The sequence below is a fragment of the Pungitius pungitius genome, chromosome 3 (assembly GCF_949316345.1).
Source record: "Pungitius pungitius chromosome 3, fPunPun2.1, whole genome shotgun sequence".
In the NCBI taxonomy this organism is placed as follows: Eukaryota; Metazoa; Chordata; class Actinopteri; order Perciformes; family Gasterosteidae; genus Pungitius; species Pungitius pungitius.
The window spans coordinates 4,583,558-4,609,175 of NC_084902.1; the positions used below are offsets into that span (position 1 = coordinate 4,583,558).

Sequence of the window (25,618 nt, forward strand, 5' to 3'; positions counted from 1 at the left end):
ATAGCTTAAATGTCACTAACTAAATTAAACTCTTCCGCCATATTTAATATAAGACTTTAATGCATGAAATAACACAAATCGTGATAATTAGAACAGATTATTGATTTGAGCTTCTTATGTGAACCTGAGCATCAACAGTCCATTTAAAAGATTGTAAACAGCATCTCGGGCTGTTGGTCTTCGGTCCTCAGTCATCTTGATGCTTCTGTAAAGACAAAACAGGTTTTGTTGTTTCATGACCGTGGGCCTTAATTGAGATTAATTGCTCGGTCCGCTACAAAAATCTCAGCTTATGTTAAAGCTCCGCTGTGTAAGTTTTATCACTTCACTCCCAGCAGGAGTCAGCTGGTATTACTTGCAGCACCAGACAGATAAACCGTCTTACTGCATCTGGTCTTCCAAGCAGATTACACCGAATGCTCCGAAATGATCCACACGGCACATGGAAATCCACTCTGCATTGATTACAATCTGATTCCGTCTTAACTGCCTCTACGAGCCCGGTCTTTGGTTCTTACCCTCATCTGATGGTAGATCCAGTCCAGAAAATAGGTGACGTTGCCGTAGACTTCGGGTTTGTTCTGCTCGGTGCAGCGTCCCCCCCAGATACTGTCCCCTACGAGCCACCATACTCCGTCCTTCAGGGACACCAGGGGGCCGCCGCTGTCAGTCTGAGGACGAGCTCGGCACAATTTGGATGAATTCACACACACGTAACACTTATCAAGACTCCCTGATTGAAGATTTTTAAAAGCGTTACAACGGCCTCCACGAAATTCAAACCACTTTTCTTGCAATATGAGACAAATTTAAGGTCTTTCAAGGACGTGTGAGGGCCACACATAAAACATGGTGTCATGGTCAGCTGCCACCTCAAGGATCTAACTTTAAATTCATTGTTGACTGGACTGTATGAGTGTTTTGTTGTGAGTCCCAAAGTGGAACTGTTTATCTAAAGCTTTCATCGTATACAGCACATAATGCGGGCCTTGTTGGACGAGGCCTCGGAGCAAGTTGCATAAGGGCATGAAAGGGCTTTTTAAAGTGCAGGAACTGCTCAATTTGCACCAGAAAATATCTCATAAAGGGTGTCGTTTGTTGCTGCCTGTGTGAACTCATGGCTTTGAGCGCATTGTTCAATAGCATCACTTCTGTATTCAAACATCGGTTTTGCAGATAGTATCTAGACATGCAGTCACACTGCAGCCGTCTGATACTCCCTACAAAACAAAACTAATCTTGACATGTTTTAATACGTGTATCATTGTGTCTTTGTTTGTTAAAAAAAAAAAAAAACGTAAACATTAATGTCGGTTTCAAGCAGCGGCTTGTCTTACGTGGAACGTGCTGGCTCCCGCCTGCGTCTCTGCGGCACACAGCATGTCCCGCGATATCCGGCCCTCGTGAGCCAGGGAGTCGTTGCAGTCCGCCGAGCTGATGAGATAGACCCGGGCCTCCGTCAGGTGGAGGGAGCCAGAGTCTGAGCCAAATAACAGGACAGCTAAAAGAATGCAGTTCGTGTATAGTTTTACTGAAGTGCCGCACTTGATTTAATTTGCACTAAAATGATGCTGATCGCAACAAGCTGTGACATTAAAGACTAAATGTAACAATATGTTCCATTGGGCACAATGAGCTTGTTAACTTTTGGTCCATAAATACGAACGCGGTACTTCTATCTCTACACATTACAGTGACTTTTTACACCAGAGTAGTTCTTCCATCACGTCTATAATGAGTCGGTGTGACAGCGCTCCGGACTCTGCTGCCACCCGGTGGCCGACAACGTAACAGACCAAGTCGCGACGTGTCTCACCTCCATCCGGCGTGGGGTCGAATAGCGTGACCCAGCCTCTCTGAGGAGCACTGACGCCGACATTTGGGAGGCACACGGGTCTGATTTTACTGGAGGCTGCCAAACGAGAGGACATCCCATGACACAACAAACCCGCGACAGTATGAGCGCATCCTCACAAGTGATCGCACGGTCGAATAAAACGCGGTTCTAAAACTATGGAAGGAAATCTGTGTCATCGGGTATTGAAAGAAAAAGGTGATTGAATTTCTAGCACTGAATATTTATGCATTGAAATTATGTATCTGAATGTTTTTCAACGTTAAAATACTGCAAAAAAATTAACCGCAAAAAAATCAAGGTTAAAATATTCAGCCCAAAAAATTAAGCCGCAAAAACACCAACATCCGGGACACTAAGGAAGAGCAATCGATTCTAGATCAGGAGCGTGCGTCAAGCAAAAGGTGCGAGCACCCCGATACAACTTGGGCTTGTCGGCAGCATGGTGACCGGAATGTACAATAATTCAGATACATAATTTCAATGCATAAATATTCAGTGCTAGAAATTCAATCACCTTTTTCTTTCAATACCCGATGACACAGATTTACTTCCATATAAAACAGCTCAAACTTAAAAACCGAGCACAGTAACAGCTCTGCATCGTTGTGCGCGTTTATACACCTGCGAGGTCCAAATGTTCCGAGAGCTTCATCAGAGCGACGTCATTCCTGCGAGTGAGCCAGTCAAAGCCTTCGTGGGCTATGACGCGGCTCACGCGGTACGCGGGGTTGAACAGCGGGCCCAGTGGGTCCACGACCCCCGCGTACACCACCCAGTCGTCGGGGTTCGGGTCCCTGCAGGGGGGGGGGGGAGAGACACAGCAGGAGGGGGGTCGAGGGGGGTGAACGGGTCACACGTGCGCATTCAAGAAGCGCGATGAAAAGGCCTCACCTGGCCACACAGTGTGCCGCAGTGACTATCCAGTAGGGGGCGATGGCGGCTCCTCCGCAGCGGTGGGAGCCAGAAACCTGCAGGCTGACCTGCCAGGGCCAGGCCCCCGGGGGGGCCGCCTGGCCCCCGGAGGCCCTGCTGGAGTTCACCCTGCGCCCACAATCTAAAGGCCACAAAGGTGTGTTACAGAGGGAGGCTCAATTGTTGTAGATAAAAGCAGCGTAGAGAAAAACTGTGAAGGAGAGCAAACAGCGTATGAATCACTTCATTATAGTCTCTCCATTTGAACTCCTTTGAACTCATTGGACAACAAACTTTTATTGGTAATTGAAAGAAATAACAGTATCTTGAATGAAAGTCATGATTTTAACGCTACAGCTGAAGAGCCCAACAAATCATAAAGCTTTGCAAAAGTGCATTTAATTTGATTTATGGACACATGATGGAGGATAGAAGTGCAGAGAACACTTAATCAGGCAAATCATTTCTCCAAAAACGTGCATGTCTTAGCAAATCTGCCGCAGATAATTAACACAAAGGCAGAACCAATACTCCCCCAGCCTTCCTTACGCCTCATACTAACCACGTACCGGTACAACGCAATGTCACCGCACTGTTGTTGGGACACGTATTGCTGCAGAAGGCAAAAAAAAACAAAAAAAAACTTTTTAGGTGTGTTTAGGTGCACATTTACACGCACATTCACCTCCACCAGTTCACCGACCTGAGCACCAGCTGCTGCAGGATGGAGGCCTCGGGGTCAAAGCCCGACTTGGCCATCAAGTAGCCGTCGTCCAAAGCGCTCGTCTGTTGGCCCGATTTAAAATACGTGCCCCTGTGTAAAACGCACGCAAAGGGGGGGGGGGAAAGAACGCGTCATCAGTTACACGCAAACCACACACCCTTCACGCGTCGGGGCGCAGAGAGGAAGCACCTTTACCGGCTGTAGCCCACGAGCAGGCAGCTCGCCCTCCCCTGCCGCTCGGTCCAGCCGTGTGAACAAACCGGCCTCCAGGCTCCGCTCTGGGTGGAGTAGATCTGGAGCAGGAAGCCGGAGCCGTGCAGCCTCACTGGGCACAGTGAGCGGGAAGCAGGTGAGCGCACTCAGGTGACGTAGCAGACCACAGAGCGTCAACGTACTTATTCATCTTTCTCCTAAAGTTACCGTCAACACTATTGAGACCAACAATGGCCAATGTATAGATCTTAATCTTAAACTGCAGATGTAAAAACAACATTAAGGTGTTCCTGGTGAATGTGAGGCTTCGTGAATATGAAGGCGCTGAACAGATGCTTGGCCCCTGGAGGTTCTCTCTCTTTACCGCAGTGGGCTTCATCCCGGCCTGCGGGACAGTCCGTCACCCCGTCACACCACTGGGACCTCCACACACAGCTCCCGTCCGCGCACCGCATCCCGTGCACGCAGGACGAGGACACTGAGGGGGGGGGCGGAAAAAACGGACGAGAGTCAGGCTGCCGGTCGGCGCGAGAGAACCAACGTCAGCGGGCACCGAACCCCGGTTACTCACGGTAATAAGCGAGCAGGACCCCGGCCACCAGCAGGAGGAGCAGCAGGTAGATCACAGCCGTCAGGGTGGTCCTCACACACCTCTGTTTCACACCTGACAGGACGACAAACACACACACACACACACTGTGAGCCCTCTTACACACAGCTTCACCCACTCGCTAAATGGGTTTAATAAGGAATTTTTTAGCCCGATTTAATCTTAATGTTCCTCCGCTGTACAAAGAAATCTGTAAACAAAGTATTCTATTAAACTGAGAGTCACAGTTGAACAAGTACAATAAGTATCTATTTAGTACACAATAGAACAATGGCGGCCCTAATATAGAGGTAATGAGCCATGACCCCATTTATTCTATACCTCGACACGCCCAATACGATTTCTTTAGATATAGTTTTTTGTATTTGGTAGTAACATTAAACATCCAAATAAAAATGCATATAATACACCGTTCTTATTCCTTGGCACAAATGTGCCACCTTTATAATCTCGCTCACAGTATTGGACCAGAGACCTGCTTACTTCTGCATTTGGGGCGGATTTCGGGTGGAGGTTTCAAGGCCACGCGATGAACAAACTGAGGCTTCACATCGGAGCGGCTGAGCGGAGGAGGTTTCATCCTCTGACCTTCTCGGATGAAACCAGGACCCGAGTCCGGGAACTGTCAGTAGACCAGACGAGGGGGTAGGTGAAAAACTCAAGGCTGCGTGCACTGATAGTGAATTATGAATTCAAGAACAAAAAAAAGTCTAAAATGCATTATGTGCGCATGTGATTTTTAGAGCTTATTAAGTACAAAATCATATTCATTCACAATTTTAAACTCTATATTTTCATTACAGGCGTTTAGTATAAAATGTACTAAATATATACTTCAAACTGGTACAAATCAAATGAAAACTTACCAGATTATGGATCATTCTGTTTAACTAAAAAATGTTTTGCAATTATTTGTGAAAAATGTCCAACTGCAATATTCCAATCATCAAACCTTCAGGAAAATAATCTGCTGAAGTGTCCGCTCCCAAAGTTATTAAGGTGCAAGATAAGCTCCACTCTGGAGTTCTCACACCGCAGTGACACTTTGTTTTCACTGGTTCCACTTTAATACTCGCAGACACAATGAGGGCTGCTGCCACGTAGGTACGAACTTCACTACACCATTGTACCACATTAAGCCTCAGTATGGGAGTCAATGATTGATAATGTGTGTGTATATATATATATATATCAATAAATACACATTTGTTATCAGTTAAATAGAATTAACACAGACCATTTTTATTTGTTTTTTATTCATTTTATTATTTAGTGATACAGATGGTGACATCAGAAAATGTTCATAATAAAAAGTATACTGCAAAGATATCATACATTTCTGAATGCATTCAATTTAGCCCTTAAGCTTTACAGCACGTATTCATATATTCAGTAATCTAATAGTAAAAGAACTGAATTGGCAAACGAGACAACCGAAACCAACCCCTCCTGGACGAGCCTCATCATACGTTCACACGGTATGTGCAACGGCTAGTCTAGTCAAAAATATGACAACATTCACATTGCGCGGGTTAAAAAAAACAACAACAAAGAAATCCCTTTTAAATATTCATGTCAGACTGATCCCTTCCCTCGGTACAGCGATACAATTCATTGGTCTCTTTTAATTACCGTCACGATCTGCAGTAAAAAAGGTGATGATATGGTTTGTTTAGCAAGAATCAGTGCATGAAATCTGCCAAATTCAATTCCTGTTGTACAGTCAGCAAAACTTTAACAAAAGTAAATAAGAGTCATTTTTATATCCTCAAGCTCATTTGCATAGTGGCCTTTTTTATCCTTTAACAATAAACACAGAATTACCTTCCGCAGAGTTTTGCAAATCCAGATCACTTTCAGATAGTTTCATTTCCTGTCCCCCCCCCCCCCCGGCACAAGCAAGGACCATAGAAGAAGAAGAAAACGTCCAGCTGCTCTGGAGTCTACACCCAGGCCTGCCAGCCCGGGAAGAGTCTGCTGAGGTTTTTGGGGTCCATGGCTTGTTGGATGAGCAGGTTGACCTGCCCCCCCACGGTGAGCACCGTTCCCTCCTCCACCCCCTTCAGCTTCTCCTGCAGCCTCAGCAGCACCCGTTCCGCCACTTTGTTGAAGCTTTGACTGTCGCTGGAGGGGGGGGAGGAAGAGCACAAGGTCAAGGACGAATCGAGACTTGTACGTCAACGAGGGGGGGGGGGGGGACAGCTTCGGAACGCGGCGCCGCACCTGGGTTTGCGCTGGTTGTCCATGTCAACGCCCCCCATGGTGGAGCTGAGCGTGGCGTTGAGCTCCTGCTGCTCGTCGAGCTGCAGGTAGAAGGCCTTCAGCGGGTTCATGGTCCAGTCGAACAACGGGTCGTACAGCAGCACCTGTGTGCGGCACATGAACACACAAACACACAAACACCATGCTTGACACAAGTTCCTGGTGGTCTGAGAGTTTGTGCGTGTGCAGTGATCGCACCTCCACAATAGTCAGCAGAGCTTCTTGAGAGCTCCTCATCACCTCCATGGTCTTCTCACAACATCTGACCCGAAAAAAAAAGAAAAAAAAAGGTGAACGTGATTTGATTTTAGTGTTTATCAGGCTGTTGAAGGCGCCACTGATCACACCATTTTTAAAATGGAGCTGCAAGTATGTTTTTTAGACACGAGAAAAGAGAGAGTTGTGTTGTGGAAAATAGTTGAGTCTCAGCATTAAAGTTCAACTAAAACCTCACTAAAATGAATGTTTGATGATATCAGAAACAGCAGAATCTTCTCTCTCTCTCACTCCTCCTCACCTTCTGAAAACCCCCTCCACTCCAGTGATGCCCATACCGTCCACAATGTCTCTGGACAGTCTGAAGGGGACAGTCTCGGGGGTGGGGAGGATCTTGCCCTGCTCAAAGGCCACACCTGAACACACACACACACACACACACACACACACACACACACACACACACACACACACATTTATTCCCAATGTCGAGATGACTATGAATGTCTTCCGAGAGTAAAGGCGTGTGCATCTTATGGCATCGCTCCACGTCTGACACACAAGGCGGCTTCTCTCTGCATGAATTACAGCAGCCGGCAGTGATTTTTACCTAAATCGATGTGCACCAGCTCAGCAGTCTGCTCATCAACCAGGATGTTATGGATGTGTCTGTCCCCCAGGCCCACGATGTAGCCAACTGTGGGTACAAATCAGAAGAGTCGGCCATTCGGCGGTTGAATTCAAAGGGCTCTGCATGCAGTCCGTGAGTGACTCTCTACACACCATTGTTAGCCATAATCAAACCAGTCACTAACAGTATTGTTATGCCTGCGTCATAAGCTGTAACTTCTATTTATAGCACGGCCCCTTTTAAGAGGACCCGAGGCGTAACCTGCTATGGAGCTGAACACAAAGCCCCCGGGGACGGTCTGTACCTATAGAGGAGGTGGCCACACTGCGAGTGTAGGCCAGGCGCTTCTCCATCCACACCGCGGGGTCCAGGAAGCGCTCCATGCAGAAATACCTGAAGACCGGCCGGAAGTTCTTGCAGACCTCGGCGAAGCCCTGGAGCTTCTCATCAAACGACTGGCACTGCTGCAGACGCACGTTCAAACACAAAGTCACATCAGCCACCTGGGACAGCTGTGGTCCATCTGAAGCAAAATGGTGCAGAATGTCTCTGAGCAGTACCAGCATCCGTTTGCGGCAGGCTAAGCTGGTCAGGTCCTGAGGTCTGAAGCGTTTGTGGGCTCCTTTATTGGGATCCACTAGAAACTCGCCAATCGGCACCGTGCCCGAACACCACTCCAACACGCCGCTACGCTGCGAGAACGTCACCACCTGGTGGGGGGTGGGGGGGAGAAGAAAGGAGGTGGGTCACAAGGCGACGACGCAGAGATCCGACCTGCAACCCAAACCACTTCTCCTGATTTTTGCCCTCGGACACACCGGACCAAGCGGTAAAGAGAGGCCTCACCTTGTAGCGCCGGATGTTGAGTTTCCTCTTGCGGGTGTCGGCGTTGCGCTGCAGCAGCATGGAGCACATGCTGAAGACCTGCTGCATCACAGCGTCCTGCCGCAGGTCGTCCTGACCCTGTTCACAAGGAGAGGGCAAAGGTCACCGGAGGACGCGCCGTGGCCCTGAGAGCCTCTGCATAGCGACGGTAACTAAGGAATCCTTCTGTCAACACTAAGAAAGACTCGAGAGAGACGTTGAATAATTACACATGTGACAGGAACAATGAGCAAAGTCGCTTTGATGGAAAAGTACAATTTACTGAGGTTGACATTGGACAAAGGCTGCTCCGGCCACCATGACTCTCCAAGGCGTCTAAGTGGTGAATTATTGGCCTTTAAGTGGCTGACAAGTGTAACCACAAACACACACACACACACACACACAATGTCCTCATTACAAAAGCTGTCAGAGTAATACAACAAACGTCGTATTTGTCTTGGTACAAAACCAAATGAATCATTACACATGGAAACATAAATAATGTCATGGAAAATAACTGGAGTTAAAAGGGTGATCAGGTCCCCTGTGAAGGCCGCTCAGACTTCAATCACACATGGCAGCCGCTCCACCTTCAAAGGGAAGGGATTTGTGTAGTGAAGAACACACACACACACACACAGCCGACTCATGGCAGGGTGAGCTCCTCTCACAGGGAATCAAAGGCACACCTACTTTGACCAGCTGTCTCCTGCTCTTGCCGTCGGAGCCGACACAGTCGATGATTTTGGGCAGATTGACTCCTCCAACGAGGCGGTACTGTGGCTCGAAGGACCTGATGGTCACCAGGTCGTCATAGCGACAAGACGGATCCACCTATTTCAAAATGAAACACTTATATACCTTTAAATATACTTTCTTAAAAGCTGAATACTTAAATGTCTCCTTTATTAAATGTGGCGTGATACGTTCTGTGCTGTTGTCTAACATGTAGGACGGGTACAAAGTGATCAAATATTATCTATACCTATATATCTCTACCTGATGTGACAGCTCCGACACAACTTTCTAATTCTTTGTTTCAGATGAACATAAAATTCATTGTTTTTAGAGAAAGATATTTTTTTTATTTTAAAAAGTGACTGTCAATCAGGAAATCCATCCGGTTACTTATGTAATCAAATAAATACCATCATGCCTTTTAACTCCCTAAAATTTGACCGTCTTCTGAAATTTCATCTCACAAAAAATTAAATACAGATTGGTTGGTGATGTTTGACCTTGATCTCCATTGTGGGGATGGCGACCTCATGCAGGTTTTTGATGTGGGTGATGGGCTGATCAGCAGGGATGGGAATAGCCTCTGTAATGAAAAGATCAGTAAACAAACCTGTGAATATGTAATGCACACAGTTAGAGGTGAGGAAAACAAAAAGCGTAATTTCCCCAATTCCAAAAAAAACAAAAACAAACTAAAAGGCCATTTCCCCAGCATGTAGAAACGGGATGAATGTTGGAGGACAGCGTTAAACCCCTGTTGGTGTGACTCACTCTTCTCCGCCTTGTGCTTGCTGGCGTCCATATAAGCCAGAGTGATGTAGGCGTCGCACAGCTTCTCGACCCCTCGGATCATCTCGCCTCTCTCTCTCCGGAGCTCGCCGATGATCCGGCGGGCCACGTTGGAGCGCTCCTGCACCAGAAAACACTTCACTTGAGCGAGCACGATGAGTGGTCTTTATGTTTGGTCTTTGATACAACTCATGTCGGGTATTTTTCACGGGAGGAGAATCTACTGAAAAGTCTCACGAGGTCAAACGGCGAACGCTGCCGCGGAGCGCTCTTAGACAGTCGGCTCTTGCCGAAGTTCTCGTCCTTGTTGGCGTTCACCAGGGCGAGGATGATGAAGAGCGTGTGATGAGGGTGCTCCCGAGACGCTCGGCAGATCAGCTGCGAGGAGAGAGAAGTACCGACTCAGCAGCTATATATCATCCGTTACCTGCATTAGGTGTTTTACTTTAAGGAGAGTTGACTTTTTCCAATATCCGACTGTTTTGCACTTGGATAAAGTCATCGTTGATATGTATCTATCAGAAAAAGTTGCGTTACGCTGCTGAGGACGTCGTGGAAGCCGGTATCCTCGGTAACGCCAGTTGCCATCTTGGTTCCCATGCGAGCGGCCAGCTGGTACATGAGAGGCAGGAACTTGTAGGACGGGATCCGCTCCACGCCGGTCTGCATCACAAAAAAAACACGAGCGAAGCGTAAAGCACCGAGCGTCCGCCCCCCACAAATCCCGACGCGAGGGCGGCTTGGCGGACCTTCATCATGTCGTTGACGTCCTTGACGTCGGCGTTCTCCAGCCACAGCGACGCCAGGCGAAACACCCACGTGTCGTGCTCCCCTCCCTCCAGACACCGGATGTAATTCTCCACAGCTTTGCACAGGAAACGCTTCCTGTCGGTCTGCATGAGGGACAGGGACTGCTGGTCCAGCGCCAGCTCTTTGGTCACCTTCATGGTGTACCTGTGAAGGTCAGAGGCAGAGCCCGCCTACTCATTGATCCGCCTTAGTCTCACAATTCTCTCTTTCCTCGCCGACGCGTAACAAAAAAAACCCCTGAAGATTTAACCCTTGTGTGGTGTTTTCATTTTTGTTACTCAGCAGGTGTTGTGGGTCTGTTGGACCTGCTGCATTTTGGGGTTTTTAATTCAACACAATCAAACAATTTGTTTTATTCATCCCAATTAGAAGCAATAAAAACAGCAAATATGGTTAATATTTGCCCTTTAACTTTGTTATAACACATTTACAAATTAAAGTGCTACTCGTTTTTTTGTTGTTGATGTAATATAAATAGGGGGGGCTTGCGGTGTGCGGTAGATGAAAATTTTGTCTGATATGTGTTCTTTGCAGAAAATGAGCCAAGACCAATAAGTCTGAGTTTGAAAAAATAATTCTTTATATTATTTTTGTTGTGTTGACAAATGAAAGTTTAAAAAAAAAAAGTAAGGTAGAGAGCACACTGACACACACACACACACACACCTGTTGGAAGTCACTCCACGCTCCCTAATCAGGTCCACTTCTTCTTTGGTCTTCTCCTGCAGCGCCTGCTTGTTGTCAAACTCGGAGGAGTTCATGTATTTGTCGATGGACTGGCACTGAGCGTCAGAGAAGCGCGCCAGAGACAAGAAGGCCTCCGTCCGCTGACTCTGCAGCCTGGCGTCCTGATCCTCGGAAGCCTGCTCGATCGCCTGCACCGCCTGACGCAACAGGAGACACTTTTACAGCTTTTACAAAAAGACTTCAAAAAGGAGCATCACTACAAAGTGATCATTGTACACATACAAGATATTTTGGGACGTTTAGAAGTATTATTCTTTCATTGAAATACTGTCATACCACGAGGCAGTTTTTGTTTTTCGCTTCCTCTTACCCTCTCCAGGTAGTTCTTCAGGATTACTCCGGGACTTTCCAGGCAAGTCTCATCCAGCCAGCTGCCACACAGCCGGAGGCTCTCGGTGTAGAGCGGGACCAGGGCGGGATTCATGTCCACCTGCACAACGCAGAACAGTTCAATGGCTCTACGGACTTATTTAAGATGCGTGATGATGATGATGATGATGATGATGATAATCACACAGACCGCAATCATACTGTGTTGCAATTGTTGAGAAAAAGAATCTCATTGGACAGCGTAGTGACATTTAAGGATGTTCCACATTTATGTCTTAAGGTCTAAATATCAATATTCTTTTTGGGGGCGTGTAGGTCTGACCTTCTCCTCGAGGCCGTGTATCATCTTTCTCAGCAGTCCCAGGGCCAGTCCCTGCTCCCCTTTTGCCCAGAACACCTGGGCCTCTTCCAGTTGCCATGACAACACAGGGGATGACGCCCAGGACCCTCCGCCACCATTCTGCTTCATCTGGTACACTGCCTGCTCTGCGAGCTGGACAGGAATCGCAATCGGGTTTAAATTTAGTTAAAATGAAAGACACACACTCACACACACACACACACACACAATACCTGTGTATTCCCAGCGTTTCGAGCCAGCCGGCACAGCTCCATGAGGTGGTCAGTGAGCACAGAGCTGACGCACTGGGTGGTGTCGGGGTCACCCTCCCTGGCCATCAGGGCGTGGTGGGCCACGGTGCGGAGGGCCAGGATGGGCTCCACCAGAGCGAAGTCGCTGTCTGCGAGCAGCTCCGAGTGCTGCCGCCACTGTCTGCAGACCTCCCTCAGAGTCACGTCCGAGAAGGGCCTGGTGTTGAAAGTATAGTATGCGGTGTAAGGACAAATGGACATTTACATCTTCCCAGCCCAAGATGGCAGGTGAACAAGACCTCCACACGTAAAGCCTCAAGGCTCCTTGCTGCGTTAATGATCACGTGGTTACTAAAGTCTGCTCGTGGCACCTAGAAAAGAGCAGCTTGGCACTCTCCAGCTCCTTGATGCTCTGCAGGTTCCTGAGAGATGGGTACAGAGAGGACACGGCCTCCAGGCTTCCTCTGCACAGCTCCGCCACATCTGCACACCTGTGGAAACGCACGAGCACGCGGATAAGTGGACTGTTCACAACTAAATTGAGAGGCCGAACCTGAGATCTTATTAAATCATACCTGGCCTGTTTCAGAGTTTCGTCGAATAGGGAGAACTCTTTGTCCCTCAGCGCATGCAGGGAACAAAACACTGACTCGTGGAAGCCGGGCTTGGATTTCTCCCCCCTGGTACAGCAAATTAGAAAAAAGCTATTAAGGGAGAGATTGCCTCTGCTTCTCTGATGGGGGAGAGTTGTGTTTGGTGTAGCGGGCCCTATGCTACTAGCTGTGTGTGTGTGTGTGTGTGTGTGTGTGTGTGTGTGTGTGTGTGTGTGTGTGTGTGTGTGTGCCCACCCCCCTCCCTCGCCTCACCTGTCTGACAGCTCACAGTCCCACTGAGTGTTCCTCCATGCGGCCTGAAAGCGGAGCTCTCTCAGCTCGGACCCCCACTCCACCCCTTCGCTCTCCAGACCCCTCAGGTAGGTGGTGAGGATGTTGCTCAGGCCAAAGTTCTGCAGGCCCTGTTGGTACAAACATTGCAACTGAAGAGACGGCCCGACAGGCATCAAACACAGAGGATTTCCTTTGTTATTTCACCTGCACAATTCCCACTTGACGAGTGACCTCGGGCAGAGTAGTGTGGAGGTTGTAGGAGGTCAGGGCCTTCCCCCACATGGCCTCGTGCTCGTAGGTTCGAATCCTGAAAAAAGGTGTGTGACATGAGACCTTTGTAGTTCTGATGAGGCTTGAACACTGCAGGGAAAAGGGGATCATCTGGAAGGGATGCAGGTCTCATTGATCTGTTTACTGATTACCTTGTCAGTGGACTCGTAGTGGTCTCCCCGCCGCAGCCATACAGACTGTCAGGCTCTCCGATGCTGCGATACACCTCAATCAGCAGCTCCTGCAGAAGAGAGAGGGGGAAAAAATCCAGAATGACTTTATGGATCGCATACTATTTGACATCCACACTTACAATATAAGTTCGGTGCATTTGTCACCAGTTTGGGAGTTTTTGGTCATTAAACTGGACTCCCGTTAAGAAATAACCATTATAACTTCAACTGAATAAAGGGGTAATTTTGTCGAAACACAGCTGGAATAAATATGAATGAGCAATTGTTTTGCATTGTTGATCTAGAAAACACAAACGTGTTGATTGACAAACTGACCTGCAGACTGATATTGGTGTCTTCCATGCTCTTCTCAGTGAGGCTGGAGATGGAGAAGTTCTGGCTGTTCTCTTCAAAATTGATCTTACGTGTTGCTCTGGACTTGGTTCTGCACATTGGGTAGATGCATGGATCAAATTAAGGGATAATTTGATAAAACTGTCCAAACGCAAATTGAACTTTGTGTTATGTGCATTTAGTTCTTCAATGCTTCAAATTCAAATTGTTTAGAAATGTTGTTTAATTTAGAAAACGATTATATTATTCAATGTGTAAATCTCATCAACACGTGTTTAAAAGCTGCATACCGCCGACTCTCCTCCATGTCAACTTTGATCTTATCCACGTAGATCTCCGTGTACAGCAGAGCGGTGAAATGTGCCGAGCAGGACTGAGCCGCTTTGGCCACCTCCAGGTAGTTCAGCTCCAGCCAGAAGTTTGAGTCACTCACCGTGCCAAACGAGGTGCTGGAAGGAGAATTTCAGTCAATATGAGCCGGTCCAAGTCCCAGAACATCCAACACATGTTGTATTAGAATAACAGTGCAGACCTTCCGGCTTCCAGGGGTCTCTGTTGGTGCCTCAGATAGTCGATGGCGGCGAGCATCGTACGCAGAGAGTTCTTGTCGTACAGGCCATGACTGGCAGCGTCTGATTCTGGAAAAGAACAAAACATCAGGGATCAAAGCGCATCCAACAACGCACAAACTCCTGAATGTGAGCGCTGCAAAGAGACAGAGATCCTCTTGGTGACTCACCGGAGTCGGAGTTGAGAGGCGTGGCCGAGCGGCTGGCGGCCTGAGCGCTCCTGCAACAAAAGCTGAAGAAGTCCCGGATGCGGGAGGAGAGCAACTCCCTCCACAAGCCGCCACGGTCTTCCAGGAGGATGGAGTGGATGATGAGCGGCAGCAGCCGCTGGCAGCAGTCCACCCTCACCTGGAGGCGCATCGAGGAAATAAGGCTCTAAACTAGAACCGGCTGATGATGCCTCGAAAAGGCTCGGAACCACAAAAAAATATATACTTTAAGCGCATGGAACCACGTTCTAACTGCGTAGGTGGGTGGAGAAGAGTTCTGCTGTGTGCTCACCAGACACAGCGGCCGGGACAGCAGCAGCGCTTCACTGCGGACCCCTTCGGCGTCGAGCAGGGCGGTGCACAGGGCCTTCAGCCAGGCCTTGTGGCCGCCTGCCTGGGGAATCCAAAACTGCTGACTCACCAGCTTCTCCCTGGCCTGCACACTCGCCTCAGCGGTCAGAGCTGCCACCTGATTGAGGAAAGTCAGCAGATGGTAAAAGTGAACGAGATAATCGAGTTCAACTGTGAAATGGGGTTGATTCATATGTTAAACCCAACCCACCTTCTCCTTGGCCTTTCTAAAGGGGTTAAGGTAGGCCAGCAGGGGGTCTCTGTTGTCTTTGTGTTGCTCCCAGAAAGCGACTCCAGACCGAGTGGCGAGGATGCCCTTCACGCACCGAGCGGCCGCCTGCCTCACCTCAATGCTGGTGTAACAACCGCAGCACAAAACAAAGTAAAAAAACAAAACAACAGTCTCGTACAACAAGGTTTCACTACGGAGATCAAGGCTCCACGTACCGCTGTTGGGTGAGTGCGTCGTTCATGCAGTTCAGGACCACGTAGAGGCACTGCGACTCGGTGGAGTCGAAGAGGGACACGGCCTTTTCATACAGGGGGTCTCGGCCGTGAAGGAGGGCGATGGTGGAGAAATCCACGGGACCCAGTTCCCCCAGACAGCTGCCCGCCGCCTCTGCGGGAAGCGATTTGCGTTTTGACGCTCGTGTCATGTGTCCCGAACGAGGCGGAGACCACGGCACGGGGAGTTATTTAAAAACGTCATACCAAGAATGTCGGCTCCTTCCGGGTGGTTGGCTGCCAGCTTGCAGAGCTGCAGCAGGCCGAGGACCAGCCTCACCAGCACGCTGTCGGTGGGTTCCGCTACAGGAGGGACGGGGACGAGTGGGAGAAGAGGCGCACGAGACGTTTAGCGTTTATGGGCAGACCAGGTTTCCTCGGCTAACCGGCTTCAGCCTCGTACCGTGGCACTCTTTGAGCAGCTCTCTGATCTGGTGCTTGTTGTCATGCAGCTGCCTGGTCAGCTCCTTCAGCCCCTCCAGTCTGGTCAGAGGCAAGGAGTCGCAGGACGTCACGGACAGGAAGTGGGCAATCTCCTGTGAAAGAGAAACACGGATGAAGGATGAAGGTCAGCTGTGGGATTTACAATGATCTATTTTGTCATTTTCATTGGTAGCCATGAAATTTCCACCGTGTGAGTCACTGAGCAATCAGAGCTGCATCGTGCATCCACAATGACTGGTGTACATGATACATACCTCTCTCAGTTTGAAGCTCTCAGTGTTATATTTCAGCCTGTGCTGTACAGAGCGCAGCTCTCTGAATTCAGGGAGGTCAGGAAAAGGCTCCAAGCGGCTGATGGCTCCTTTTAACTTGTGTTGATTTTCTATCACTAGAAACCCTAACAGGCCGTTCACCTGGAGGAGCCAGAGAGGAGAGACAACGCCAGTTAGAATGTGACCAGTGAAAAATGTTTGTTTCTATATGTTTCTATAAATCCAGGAAACATTTATCAAGTATAAATGCATTTGTCTGGATGCCAAACAACAACCCAAATGTTCACATGTATCATCAAAACAGAAAACTCGTCTTGTGCATTGACACCCGGCCGCTTACCTGCCCCGAGACGGCCGACGGGCTCCTGGCCCGAGCGGTCAGAGTCGCGACGATGACCTGCAGGTGGCCGTCCAGAGCGTCGTCACAGAACTCCAAAGCTGCCCGGCACACGGAGGTCAACAGGTCGCAGCACAGCGAGAGGCTCCGGGTAGAAACCTCATCGCATTGAGCTGGTCTGAGGAAGAGGAAGAAAACCGGTGGGACTTTGTCCCGGGAAGACGGTGTAAATCCGTGTGATGCTGCGGGTGCTTTGTGTGCCGCCCAGACCTGCTGTTCAGATGGTGAATGAGCGTGTAGATGATGTCCCTGAGGACGAAGGCCCAGGCTCCCCCGAGGCCGTCCTTCACCTCGACGAGCAGCATGTTGACGAACAGGTGGTACATGAGCAGGATGCGATGGCGCTCGTAGCTGTTGGTCGTCTCGGCTGCTCTTTCACACACCGCCAGCAGAATCCTCTGGATGGAAATCTGCAGCACAAAGAGCAGGTGACTACCTCCTAACAATCACCCTTGGGTCAAATAATTTTGGTTGGCGAAACCATTGCTTGCACGGCTTACTGGAGTTTTTGACAGAATGGCTACCAAAGTCTTGTGGCTTGCACTGTTGCACTTGCTGAGGTATTCCAGTGTGGCTTTAATGACATTGGAGCTGAAGTATGGCGGGTTCGGTATGGGGTCCAGTTCCCTGAGCACAGGTAAAACACATACGTTGTCAAATGTACTTTGATTTAAAGAGAGACAAACAACTTTTACTAACATCCAGGGTGAATAAATAGAAAACCAGATGAATTTGAATAACTATTACCCTGTAAAGCGTGTCAGGTCTCCGGTGTTCCCTTCGGCTCCACTTCCTTCGTACAGAGTCATCAGCAGTTCAACCACTATGTCCGCCAGGTTACTGAGGATCAGCGTGTCAATTTGCTGCGGGCACATGCACAAACAATTTGCAATTTGATTAGGGGGGGGGGGGGGATCGAGCACACCCAGGGTAGGCTTCAATGTGAGCGACTTATTCAGACTGGAGTCAACTCCGAAAGAGTAACACACACGAGGCCCAATGGAAATACTTTGACGCATTACGGACACTCTGCGACCTGTTCTTCTGCACCGCAAATGTAACTCGCACTGACAACTGTGTATTCTAAAAGTGAAATCACTGTCCCGATGTGATCAAATTACAGAAGCGGGCGCATGCGTTTACCGGTTTGCCCAGACAGTGGTCGTCTTTCAGCAGGTCGTACACTTTGTGGGCCTTGTCTCTCCGCTCTGCGACCTGCGAATCCTGGCCCGACGAGGCAAAGTACGGCAGGATGTTGACCATGATCTTGGGGAAACAGTCGGCCAGCAACACCTTCCAGTCCTTGGCAAGATACCTGCCGATGGCCTTCACCTGCTCGAAGTCATCCAGGAAGACCAGGTGGGGGATTAACACCTGGTAGGAAGAGCTTCAAGGGGACAACAAGACAACAGGTGCGTTGGATTTTATCACTGTTTATTGTAAGATCATTGCACACGGGAGGGAAAACCACATGAAATGGAGTAGAAATAGAAATTCCTAAGAGAAGTTCCTCACTGATAGAAGTCTTTGACTGTGTTGTGGTCTAAGAGGGTGTAGGGGAAGGACCCGAGGGTGTAGCGGTCGTCGGACTGTCTCTGCGCCAGCCACTCGGCTACCAGGTAGTACAGGTGGGAGCTGACAAATGTCTTCACACTCCTGTAGCCCAGCGCTCTGGATACACTGCCCAGCATCTGGGACAAAAAGGACACAAGCGCTTCCTCTGAACTCGGCTCTTTCTGCGTCGTTGTTTAGGTTCCACTGTGCTGCAAAAAAAAGTTACCTTTTTGATGAGATGCTCCTCTATGTTGTTCTCTTTGTAGGACTGGAAGAGGGCAAACAGAGCCTGTTTTTCACAGACCGGGCTACAGCGCAGCACAACAGACAAGGTCTTCAACAGCGTGGCCTTGCGGTTGAAGGACTCGTCCTTCTGGTCTTCGGCTGAGCTGCTTCTCTGTGTGCGATCGCACGGACACAAGAGGCATGAATAGAAAGTCAGAAGGAGGGGGGGTGGGCGGGGGGGGGACCCTTAATGAACTATACCCCAGTGGTCTTACGGGGAGCTTCATTCCTTCCTGAGCCTTCAGGTAAATGCTCTCGAAGGCCGCCTGCTGCTGTTTGAGCGGCAGCATGTTCCTCTTGCCCGGAAGCTCCGCTCTCGTCTCCAGAAACAACCTACGGACGCATCGAGAGAGCGACGCTTTTCGGGAAGTGCGCTGTACGTCTTTCGCTGAAATGTATGCTGAAGACGTTGGCTGAAGCGTACCTCTCCACTGACATGGCTACCAGCGTGCGGACTTGGTGGTGGGCGTCTGCGAGGTGAGACGGGAGGATGACAGACACGGGCCGATGCTCCTCACCCTCAGGGCCTCTGATGCTTAAGACTGCCCAGTTACAACAAGGGTCAGCCTGCCACGGGGGGGGGGGGGGACAAAAAGGAGGATTCTTTGGCACATAGAATTTGACAAATGGGCTTTTGAACAAAAAAAACAAAAACAACTCACCTCCAGCAAAGCCACCAGACATCGGACTAAGGCGGCTCGCACAGCCGTCATGCCTTTCCCCGTTTGACCCAGGAAACTGAAACACATTTCGGCGATAGAGTCAGGGGTGCGTTCCAATACCTGTGCTGCCATACGATTTATTAAGCTACAAAAAAAAAGAGTTTGCGTTTCCCAATACAAAGCAAATCAAAGGACGTCCACATTTTTATTAACACCCTCAAACTTCTCGCTGTGGATTGTGACGGATATATGGGCTGGAGGGTCAAAGTTAACGCTGTGTGTCCCCTATGAATGCAAACTGCACGCAACACACAGTGCACACATTGTGAGGGCAGCTGCAGCAAGTAATGAAAGTAAAAAGAAGTAAAGTCATACAAAAATACACATTTCAGAAGAGACTTTGTTTTCCAAAAGCAGATTTTACACATGATCCTCCTTCTCCTTGCCACAGACAGGGGATTCCCTTTAAGACACGACCTCTGTTCAGCCTGTAAAAACATGCCGCTAACCAGAATCCAGACACCACTTGCAGCAGAGATCCCTGGACATGTTTCATCTCCTCCGACGTGTGGTGGGTGTTCCTCAGGCTCGCGATGGAGGGCAACAAACCGAGCAGCACAGCCGCACAGATCTCTTGGTCCTGACGGTGCAAAGAACACAGGTCCCTGTGGACACAGCAGCAGCATGTGAGAATAAAAAACTAAACTTTGCTGAATGGACGCATTCTAAAAAAGAAGACATTCATTCTGTGTGGCGGAAACATGGTCTTACGCCAGAGGGCGGAGCAGGGAATCGAACTCCTCCGGCGAGAGCGAGTCCTCGGCGGGAAGCTTCTTCAACAGGACGAGATACTGGAGGAGAAGCAGATATCAATGTTCAAAAACGCCACCTGCGCTGGTGGCCTCCGCAGCGACTGCCACCCACCATGTTCAGGTGCAGGGCTTTGCTGAAGTCCATCTGCTCCAGCAGCAGCAGCAGCCTGCGCCGCACCTCCTGTGGTTTGAAGAGCAGGCCGGGGACGCGCCGCACGGAGCCGCACTCGCACAGGAGCTCCAGGACCGCCAGGAGAGCCACGTCCTGCTGGGCCAGATGTTCGTCTGCAAGCAGACTTTTTGCACCTGGCGGAGATCAGGACCATGATTTGTTAACCACCTAGTTGGGTTTTGCTTTTTTTTAAATATAAATTTAGGCATTTTTGATCTTCGAGAGCCTCAATAGAAACTCCTTCTAATCCCACACGGACGTATAAACGAAGGCGCCCCCCCTCCCCCCCCGCCCTCTCACCTGGCCCACAGGAAGCCTCGCTGTTGTCTCCCTTTGCTCTGTGACTCCCATCGGCGCCGCTGATCTCGCCCTCGTCGAACAGGTCAATGTCGTCTCCTTGTTGAGTTCTGGTCACGTCCAAGTCATCGTCCACGTGGTCGTCTTCGTCCACAAAGCTGACCCTCCGGGAAACGTCGCTTAACTGAGGGGACGAGAGGCGGAGATGATTTCAGCGAGTCGATGCTTCACAAATCTTCTTGAAGGTGCTACGTGCTAAATATTTGCAACTGACCAACAGTTTGCAGATGTCAGCCAGTTCACTGAGGAGACTGGCCGGCAGAATCATCATGAACAGACGGGAGGAGACGGGACCAACGTTATCCTGCAGGAGAAAGGACAAAGACTTATCTGAATTATCTGCACAACGTTGTTCATGATTGAGGGGTATCGCAGGGCAGCAGACTTTTGTCACCTTGTTTTTCCTGCTGGCCGACTGCGTGCAGAGCTTCATGACAGATCTCAATGTGCCCATGGCTCCTTCCTCGGTCATCTTCACTCGCACGCTAGACACAAAGCCGGCGAAGTCTTGCGCCAGGGCCTGGGAACCGAAACACACACACACACCGACGACCTGTAATTCTTCTACGTTTCGACGTGGCGGTCTTGATTTTCCAATGGGCCGGGGATCATTAATGCGCTCGCAATGCATGCGATCGATACCCTGGCTTTAGTGTAGAGCGGCGAGCGGCAGGCCTCCTCCTCCGTCAGAAACCCAGCGGACACGTGGCCGGCCAACGCCCCGGTTAGCAGACTGAAACAGCGCACCAGGCACTCTGGGGGCGTGGAGTGAGACTGTGGAGGGGAGTGAAGAATTAATACCCGTCGTCACTGACCACACCGACACGTAAACACACCGGCGTTAAGTTCCACTCGCATCGGGAGAGTAGCAGTTGAGTAGGTTGTCGGCCACACAAAGCAGGGACTGCTCCAACCGCTCCCTGAGGCCAAAGACGGCAGCGAGTTGGCCGTCGGTCCGAGCCGCTGCCGCTGACTCGCCGCCGGCTGCCGCGGGAGGAGCCGGCGCGTTGAAGCTGAACTGCAAGTAGAGCCTCTCGATCTCCTCCAGGTTGTCTTTTGCTTTGGGCGTCGTTTTTTCTTGAGAGAAGGCACTTAAAAAAATATATAATAATAATAATAATGAAGGCTGAATTTCTTTCTACTGAATTGTGAGACTTTGTTCCACTCAGTGTGTCCAACCGGCATCCTTCTCCTCACCTCTCTACTCCTTCACTACCCAACAGACGCTTCAGGCCCGTTCTTGTGTCTTTCAAGGTCAGGGACACCAAGAGGGTCGCTATTAGGTTGCAAGGAAAGTCTCTGCAGACAAGATGAAAAGGAAGCAAACATTTACACACCATTATTTTAAAATGGGATGGATCCTCCTCAAAAAGTACAAACAAATGCAATAAAAAACAGGAAAGCCTAATCTGTGTTTGGAGCTCATATTTTCATATTCTGTAAATGCAGCACAAAGCGTTTTCCCCAGCGAACACAGATGTGTAACTTCAGCTTCCCACCATTAGTACATTAAAGCAACATAATCGCGTCCTTAAATAAGCGAGGATGAATGTACCTACAGTGAGTGCCACAAACCAACAGCCAGCACAGAACCGACCTGCAGATGATGGGGTGAGGTCTGGAGCGATCCTCCATCTCTTCGCTCTGATCGCTCATCAGCAGCCAGCCTATTAGGGTCTCCTTCAGGTCCGGTGCTGCAGAACCCTCCGCGAGCCCCCCGTAGTCCCTCTCTGAGCGCGAGATGATACTTTTAGGGGGAGGACAGTTCAGCAGGGCCTCGGCCAGACAGAGAGCAGCGGCCCTGTGGATAGAGAGAAACAAAGGGCTACTAAAAGCAACACACATTTTCAATATTAACAAAAATATTGCATATATATATATATACTATATATGGAATGGCGAAGACTCACTGGGACGGTTTACATGCTGATCCACAGAAGAGCTTCCAGAACTCTCTGTCCATATTGATGAGCCCCCCGTGGACAACAGACCTCAGCAGGTCCAGGCTGAGGGTCTCCGTCTGAGGTGAGCTGACCCCTCGCAGCGCCAGCGCCCACACGCGACCCCACAGCCGGGCCAGCTCGGCCCCGTGGACCCGGTCGCTTTCCGGGTGGCGGGCCTGGCAGCGGGCCAGCTCGCTCAGACTCCGCAGCACGTACGGCCCCCTCTCTCCCCGCCGCTGCTCTGCCAGCAGCTGGCACAGCGCCGACAGCAGCGGCACCAGCTCCTGGCCGGGTACCATGGACGGGTACTTGGAGGCGAGCACCGCGGTGATCTGTAGCCTGGGAGGAGAGAAGAAGTTTTAGAGAGTCATGTTATAAATAAAAACTCACCTGTGTTCATGGTGATATGATTCTTTCATACCACGGTATGACGTCAAAGTCATTCAGGTGAGGCTGCAGGTGGTCGCGCAAGACCTCCCAGCCCAGTTCAATGCGCCGTCGCTTGCTGGCTGAGCCGTGGGTGGGACTTCCCATCGGAGTGGCTCCGAGGGAGGCCTGGGTCACCTCCACGATGTGGGTGTCATTGTCATTACTGAACAGCTTCATGCAGGAAACACAAGATGAAGGAAATACAGTAAATAAAACAAAATGATATATATATATATATATATATATATATATGCTCGTTTCGCAATTTCAAGTCGCACGAACGGCTGCGTTGTGATAGTCTGTGTTACCTGGTGACAGATGTCAGCTGTGAGCTCAGTGAGATTGTCTTTGACGGCGATGTGCCGTGTTCCAGTGACGTACTTCCCCCTGCTGCCTATATGGCTGATTTCCCTGATTAAGGCTTGATACAGGTTGCACAGCAGACTCCGCCACCTCTTCCAGTCCTCGGCGTAAGCACCTGAAATATGAGAGAGCGGGCACCTAGTCAATGCTCGTTTGTTCAAAGCCATACTTGGCTTAGCAAGAAGCTAACATTTTTTAAGGACAAGGAACATTTGCTCTACCCGTGTCTTGTGTCTTGGCTCCTTTGGGGTGGTGGACACAAATCTGCAGGTTAAAGAAGTCCACAATCTCCTCTTTGAGAGCAGCACTGGGCCTCATATCCGCCCAGACATACAGTAGGGAAGGCAGAAGCTCCTCCCCCAGGCGACACACCCTCATGCGACAGTTCATGGCCACGGATCTCAAGAAGACGTTGAGCCCCGAGACAAGGTGCTCCAACACGGTCAGGTGCTTCTCCTGCCTGACGGAGGGTCACAGGACAACAAGGGCATCGACTCGTCTAGTCGCTTTACATTATGTTCGAAATGTGAATTTTCAAGACGTGGACAAAAGGGTCAATTTGAAACATGGATTCAATAAAATTAAAAAAACTCACCTGGCGTTTAGCAGGGCTTCAGAGAAGAAGGTGAACAGAGCGTCGTTGAATCCGTCCGTCTGCATGCAGCAGCCCTGCACCAGCGTGCGGATCACCCGGCTCACCAGCACGCGGTTGATGGACTTGGACGAAGCATTAAAAAATTCGCAGTACAAGTTCAAAAGATCTAAGGGTCACAAATTCAAACAAAAGGGATTCAGTACACTGACCCTAAACAAAGTTTGTATTACAATATCAGACACCGGTAGAAGGGATTTCCCACTGACCGTGCCACTGCTGCGGGGTGATGTCACACCAGTACTTGCGGACGGAGAGGATGTCCTTCACCAAGAGGCTGCTATAATCTTCTCCATGGGCGGAACAGCTGTACGAATTCTGCAGGACCTCCATCACGTGTTTCAGCATCTCGCTGCACTTGAGACGGGGTCCGCCTGCACGGAGCGACACGCTTCAACTGCAGCCCCAACAATAGGTTCAAGTGCTCACAATTTGGGCTGTTTTAGCTGGCAAAGTATTTAGGACCCGAAAAAGTCAGCGTTCTTACGTTTGTTTGCGTATCGAATGAAGTATTTCATCAAGCTGCACATTTCAGCCATTTTCTTCTTCCGTGTGGCGAGCGTGGTCGCCGTGACGTTGGATTTGCTCGATTGCATGCTTTCCGTCTCCTTCTGGAGGTAACGCTGCAAAAATCTGACATGGGCAAAAAACAAAACAAAAAAAACTCAATAGGGAGTGCTTATTGAACCTAATAAAAAAAAAACGTGAACAGTCTACATGTAGCATATTCAAATGATCCAGAGCAATTGTGCAAACACCTTATTTATTATGTTGCTCACTTTAATTTAGGCTCTCAGAAATCAGATGGTATTGATTTCAGAGTGATGCAAAGAAAAAAAAGAAAAAACTAAAATGAACAAATGTACAACAACCAATTCCGGATTACCTGAAAACGGTATCCCATGTGAGGGTTTTGGAGCCTTTCGCTTTAGGTCCGGAGGTACGATCCAACTCCTGTACCACTTCTGGACTTCGAAGGAGTCTCCTGAAGCGTTCAGCTTCTTTCTGGAAGCAGGAAGGGAGGATACAACCAACTAAAGTCTGGGATTTATACCACACTCACTGGTTTGACTTGGTTACAGAGAGGCTGACCAAAAAGCTCAGAACAACAAATCTCCTCTCAATGTTTAAATGTGGTTCATATGCAGGCGTCATTACCTTTCTCTCTGTGGCCTTGTCATTCTCCAGCCCCCTGCAGCAGACCAGCAGATCACTGAGAGCCAGACTCATTGTGCTTCACAGAGGACGAGGGCACAGCTTTCCTGCAGTTTACCTGCAGGGGCAGGATGTCGGTCAACATTGACAAACTACTAGCAGGAAGTATAACCACCTAACACTGGATCAAAATACAATAAATCAGCATAGATTACCTTAACTAGAGTAGCATCAGCTTCTTCAACAACACAACATTGCCAGAGCAGCTCGTTGTTGTTTTTGAGTCACAAACGTCCATTCAAACCTTCCCACTCTGTCCACTGACTTTTGGTGACTGCACGGTTTCCTCCTTCCTGAAACGGAGCCGTCACACATTTAGTGCATTTATTCACGTTGCTGCCTGAGCTCCTGATAACTTTCACTTTGCCATCCTGACGCACGTCGACGGACACACGCACGCACGCAAACAACGTAGAGGGAGGACTTCCCGCCCCAGCATCAGCAGC

At 49.4% G+C, this 25,618-nt stretch overlaps 2 protein-coding genes across 2 annotated transcripts; both read right to left on the reverse strand.

Moving 5' to 3' along the window:
- Window positions 1-48: 48 nt before the first annotated feature.
- On the reverse strand, window positions 49-5,198 carry LOC119194453 (transmembrane protease serine 2-like). Its single transcript, XM_037448597.2, has 13 exons — window positions 5,184-5,198; window positions 4,801-4,939; window positions 4,279-4,371; window positions 4,072-4,185; window positions 3,690-3,819; window positions 3,474-3,584; window positions 3,340-3,383; window positions 2,750-2,912; window positions 2,480-2,652; window positions 1,817-1,912; window positions 1,338-1,480; window positions 519-671; window positions 49-205 (listed from the first exon to the last, which is right to left on the reverse strand). The coding sequence occupies exons 1-13, from the start codon at window positions 5,196-5,198 to the stop codon at window positions 188-190; spliced, it is 1,392 nt and encodes a 463-aa protein (XP_037304494.2). The 3' UTR covers window positions 49-187.
- A 410-nt stretch (window positions 5,199-5,608) lies between these two features.
- atm (ATM serine/threonine kinase) lies at window positions 5,609-25,578 on the reverse strand. The gene is made up of 63 exons (XM_037468877.2): window positions 25,328-25,578; window positions 25,116-25,230; window positions 24,844-24,962; window positions 24,445-24,590; window positions 24,167-24,331; window positions 23,901-24,066; window positions 23,527-23,765; window positions 23,251-23,420; window positions 22,935-23,113; window positions 22,481-22,852; window positions 22,168-22,371; window positions 21,768-21,869; window positions 21,427-21,661; window positions 21,213-21,344; window positions 20,965-21,090; window positions 20,785-20,874; window positions 20,514-20,694; window positions 20,154-20,347; window positions 20,001-20,080; window positions 19,739-19,894; window positions 19,230-19,305; window positions 18,992-19,134; window positions 18,783-18,900; window positions 18,509-18,679; window positions 18,244-18,419; window positions 17,872-18,115; window positions 17,476-17,591; window positions 17,229-17,355; window positions 16,939-17,138; window positions 16,672-16,846; window positions 16,314-16,472; window positions 16,019-16,151; window positions 15,823-15,918; window positions 15,559-15,730; window positions 15,323-15,464; window positions 15,053-15,229; window positions 14,722-14,899; window positions 14,515-14,620; window positions 14,273-14,431; window positions 13,965-14,073; window positions 13,608-13,696; window positions 13,390-13,492; window positions 13,165-13,313; window positions 12,874-12,978; window positions 12,670-12,789; window positions 12,281-12,515; window positions 12,030-12,200; window positions 11,688-11,807; window positions 11,297-11,514; window positions 10,570-10,774; window positions 10,358-10,483; window positions 10,058-10,198; window positions 9,803-9,941; window positions 9,532-9,614; window positions 8,987-9,127; window positions 8,273-8,389; window positions 7,987-8,136; window positions 7,731-7,890; window positions 7,406-7,492; window positions 7,097-7,211; window positions 6,778-6,841; window positions 6,541-6,683; window positions 5,609-6,441 (listed from the first exon to the last, which is right to left on the reverse strand). The coding sequence occupies exons 2-63, from the start codon at window positions 25,185-25,187 to the stop codon at window positions 6,261-6,263; spliced, it is 9,267 nt and encodes a 3,088-aa protein (XP_037324774.2). The 5' UTR covers window positions 25,188-25,230; window positions 25,328-25,578; the 3' UTR covers window positions 5,609-6,260.
- Between the last annotated feature and the right edge of the window lie 40 nt (window positions 25,579-25,618).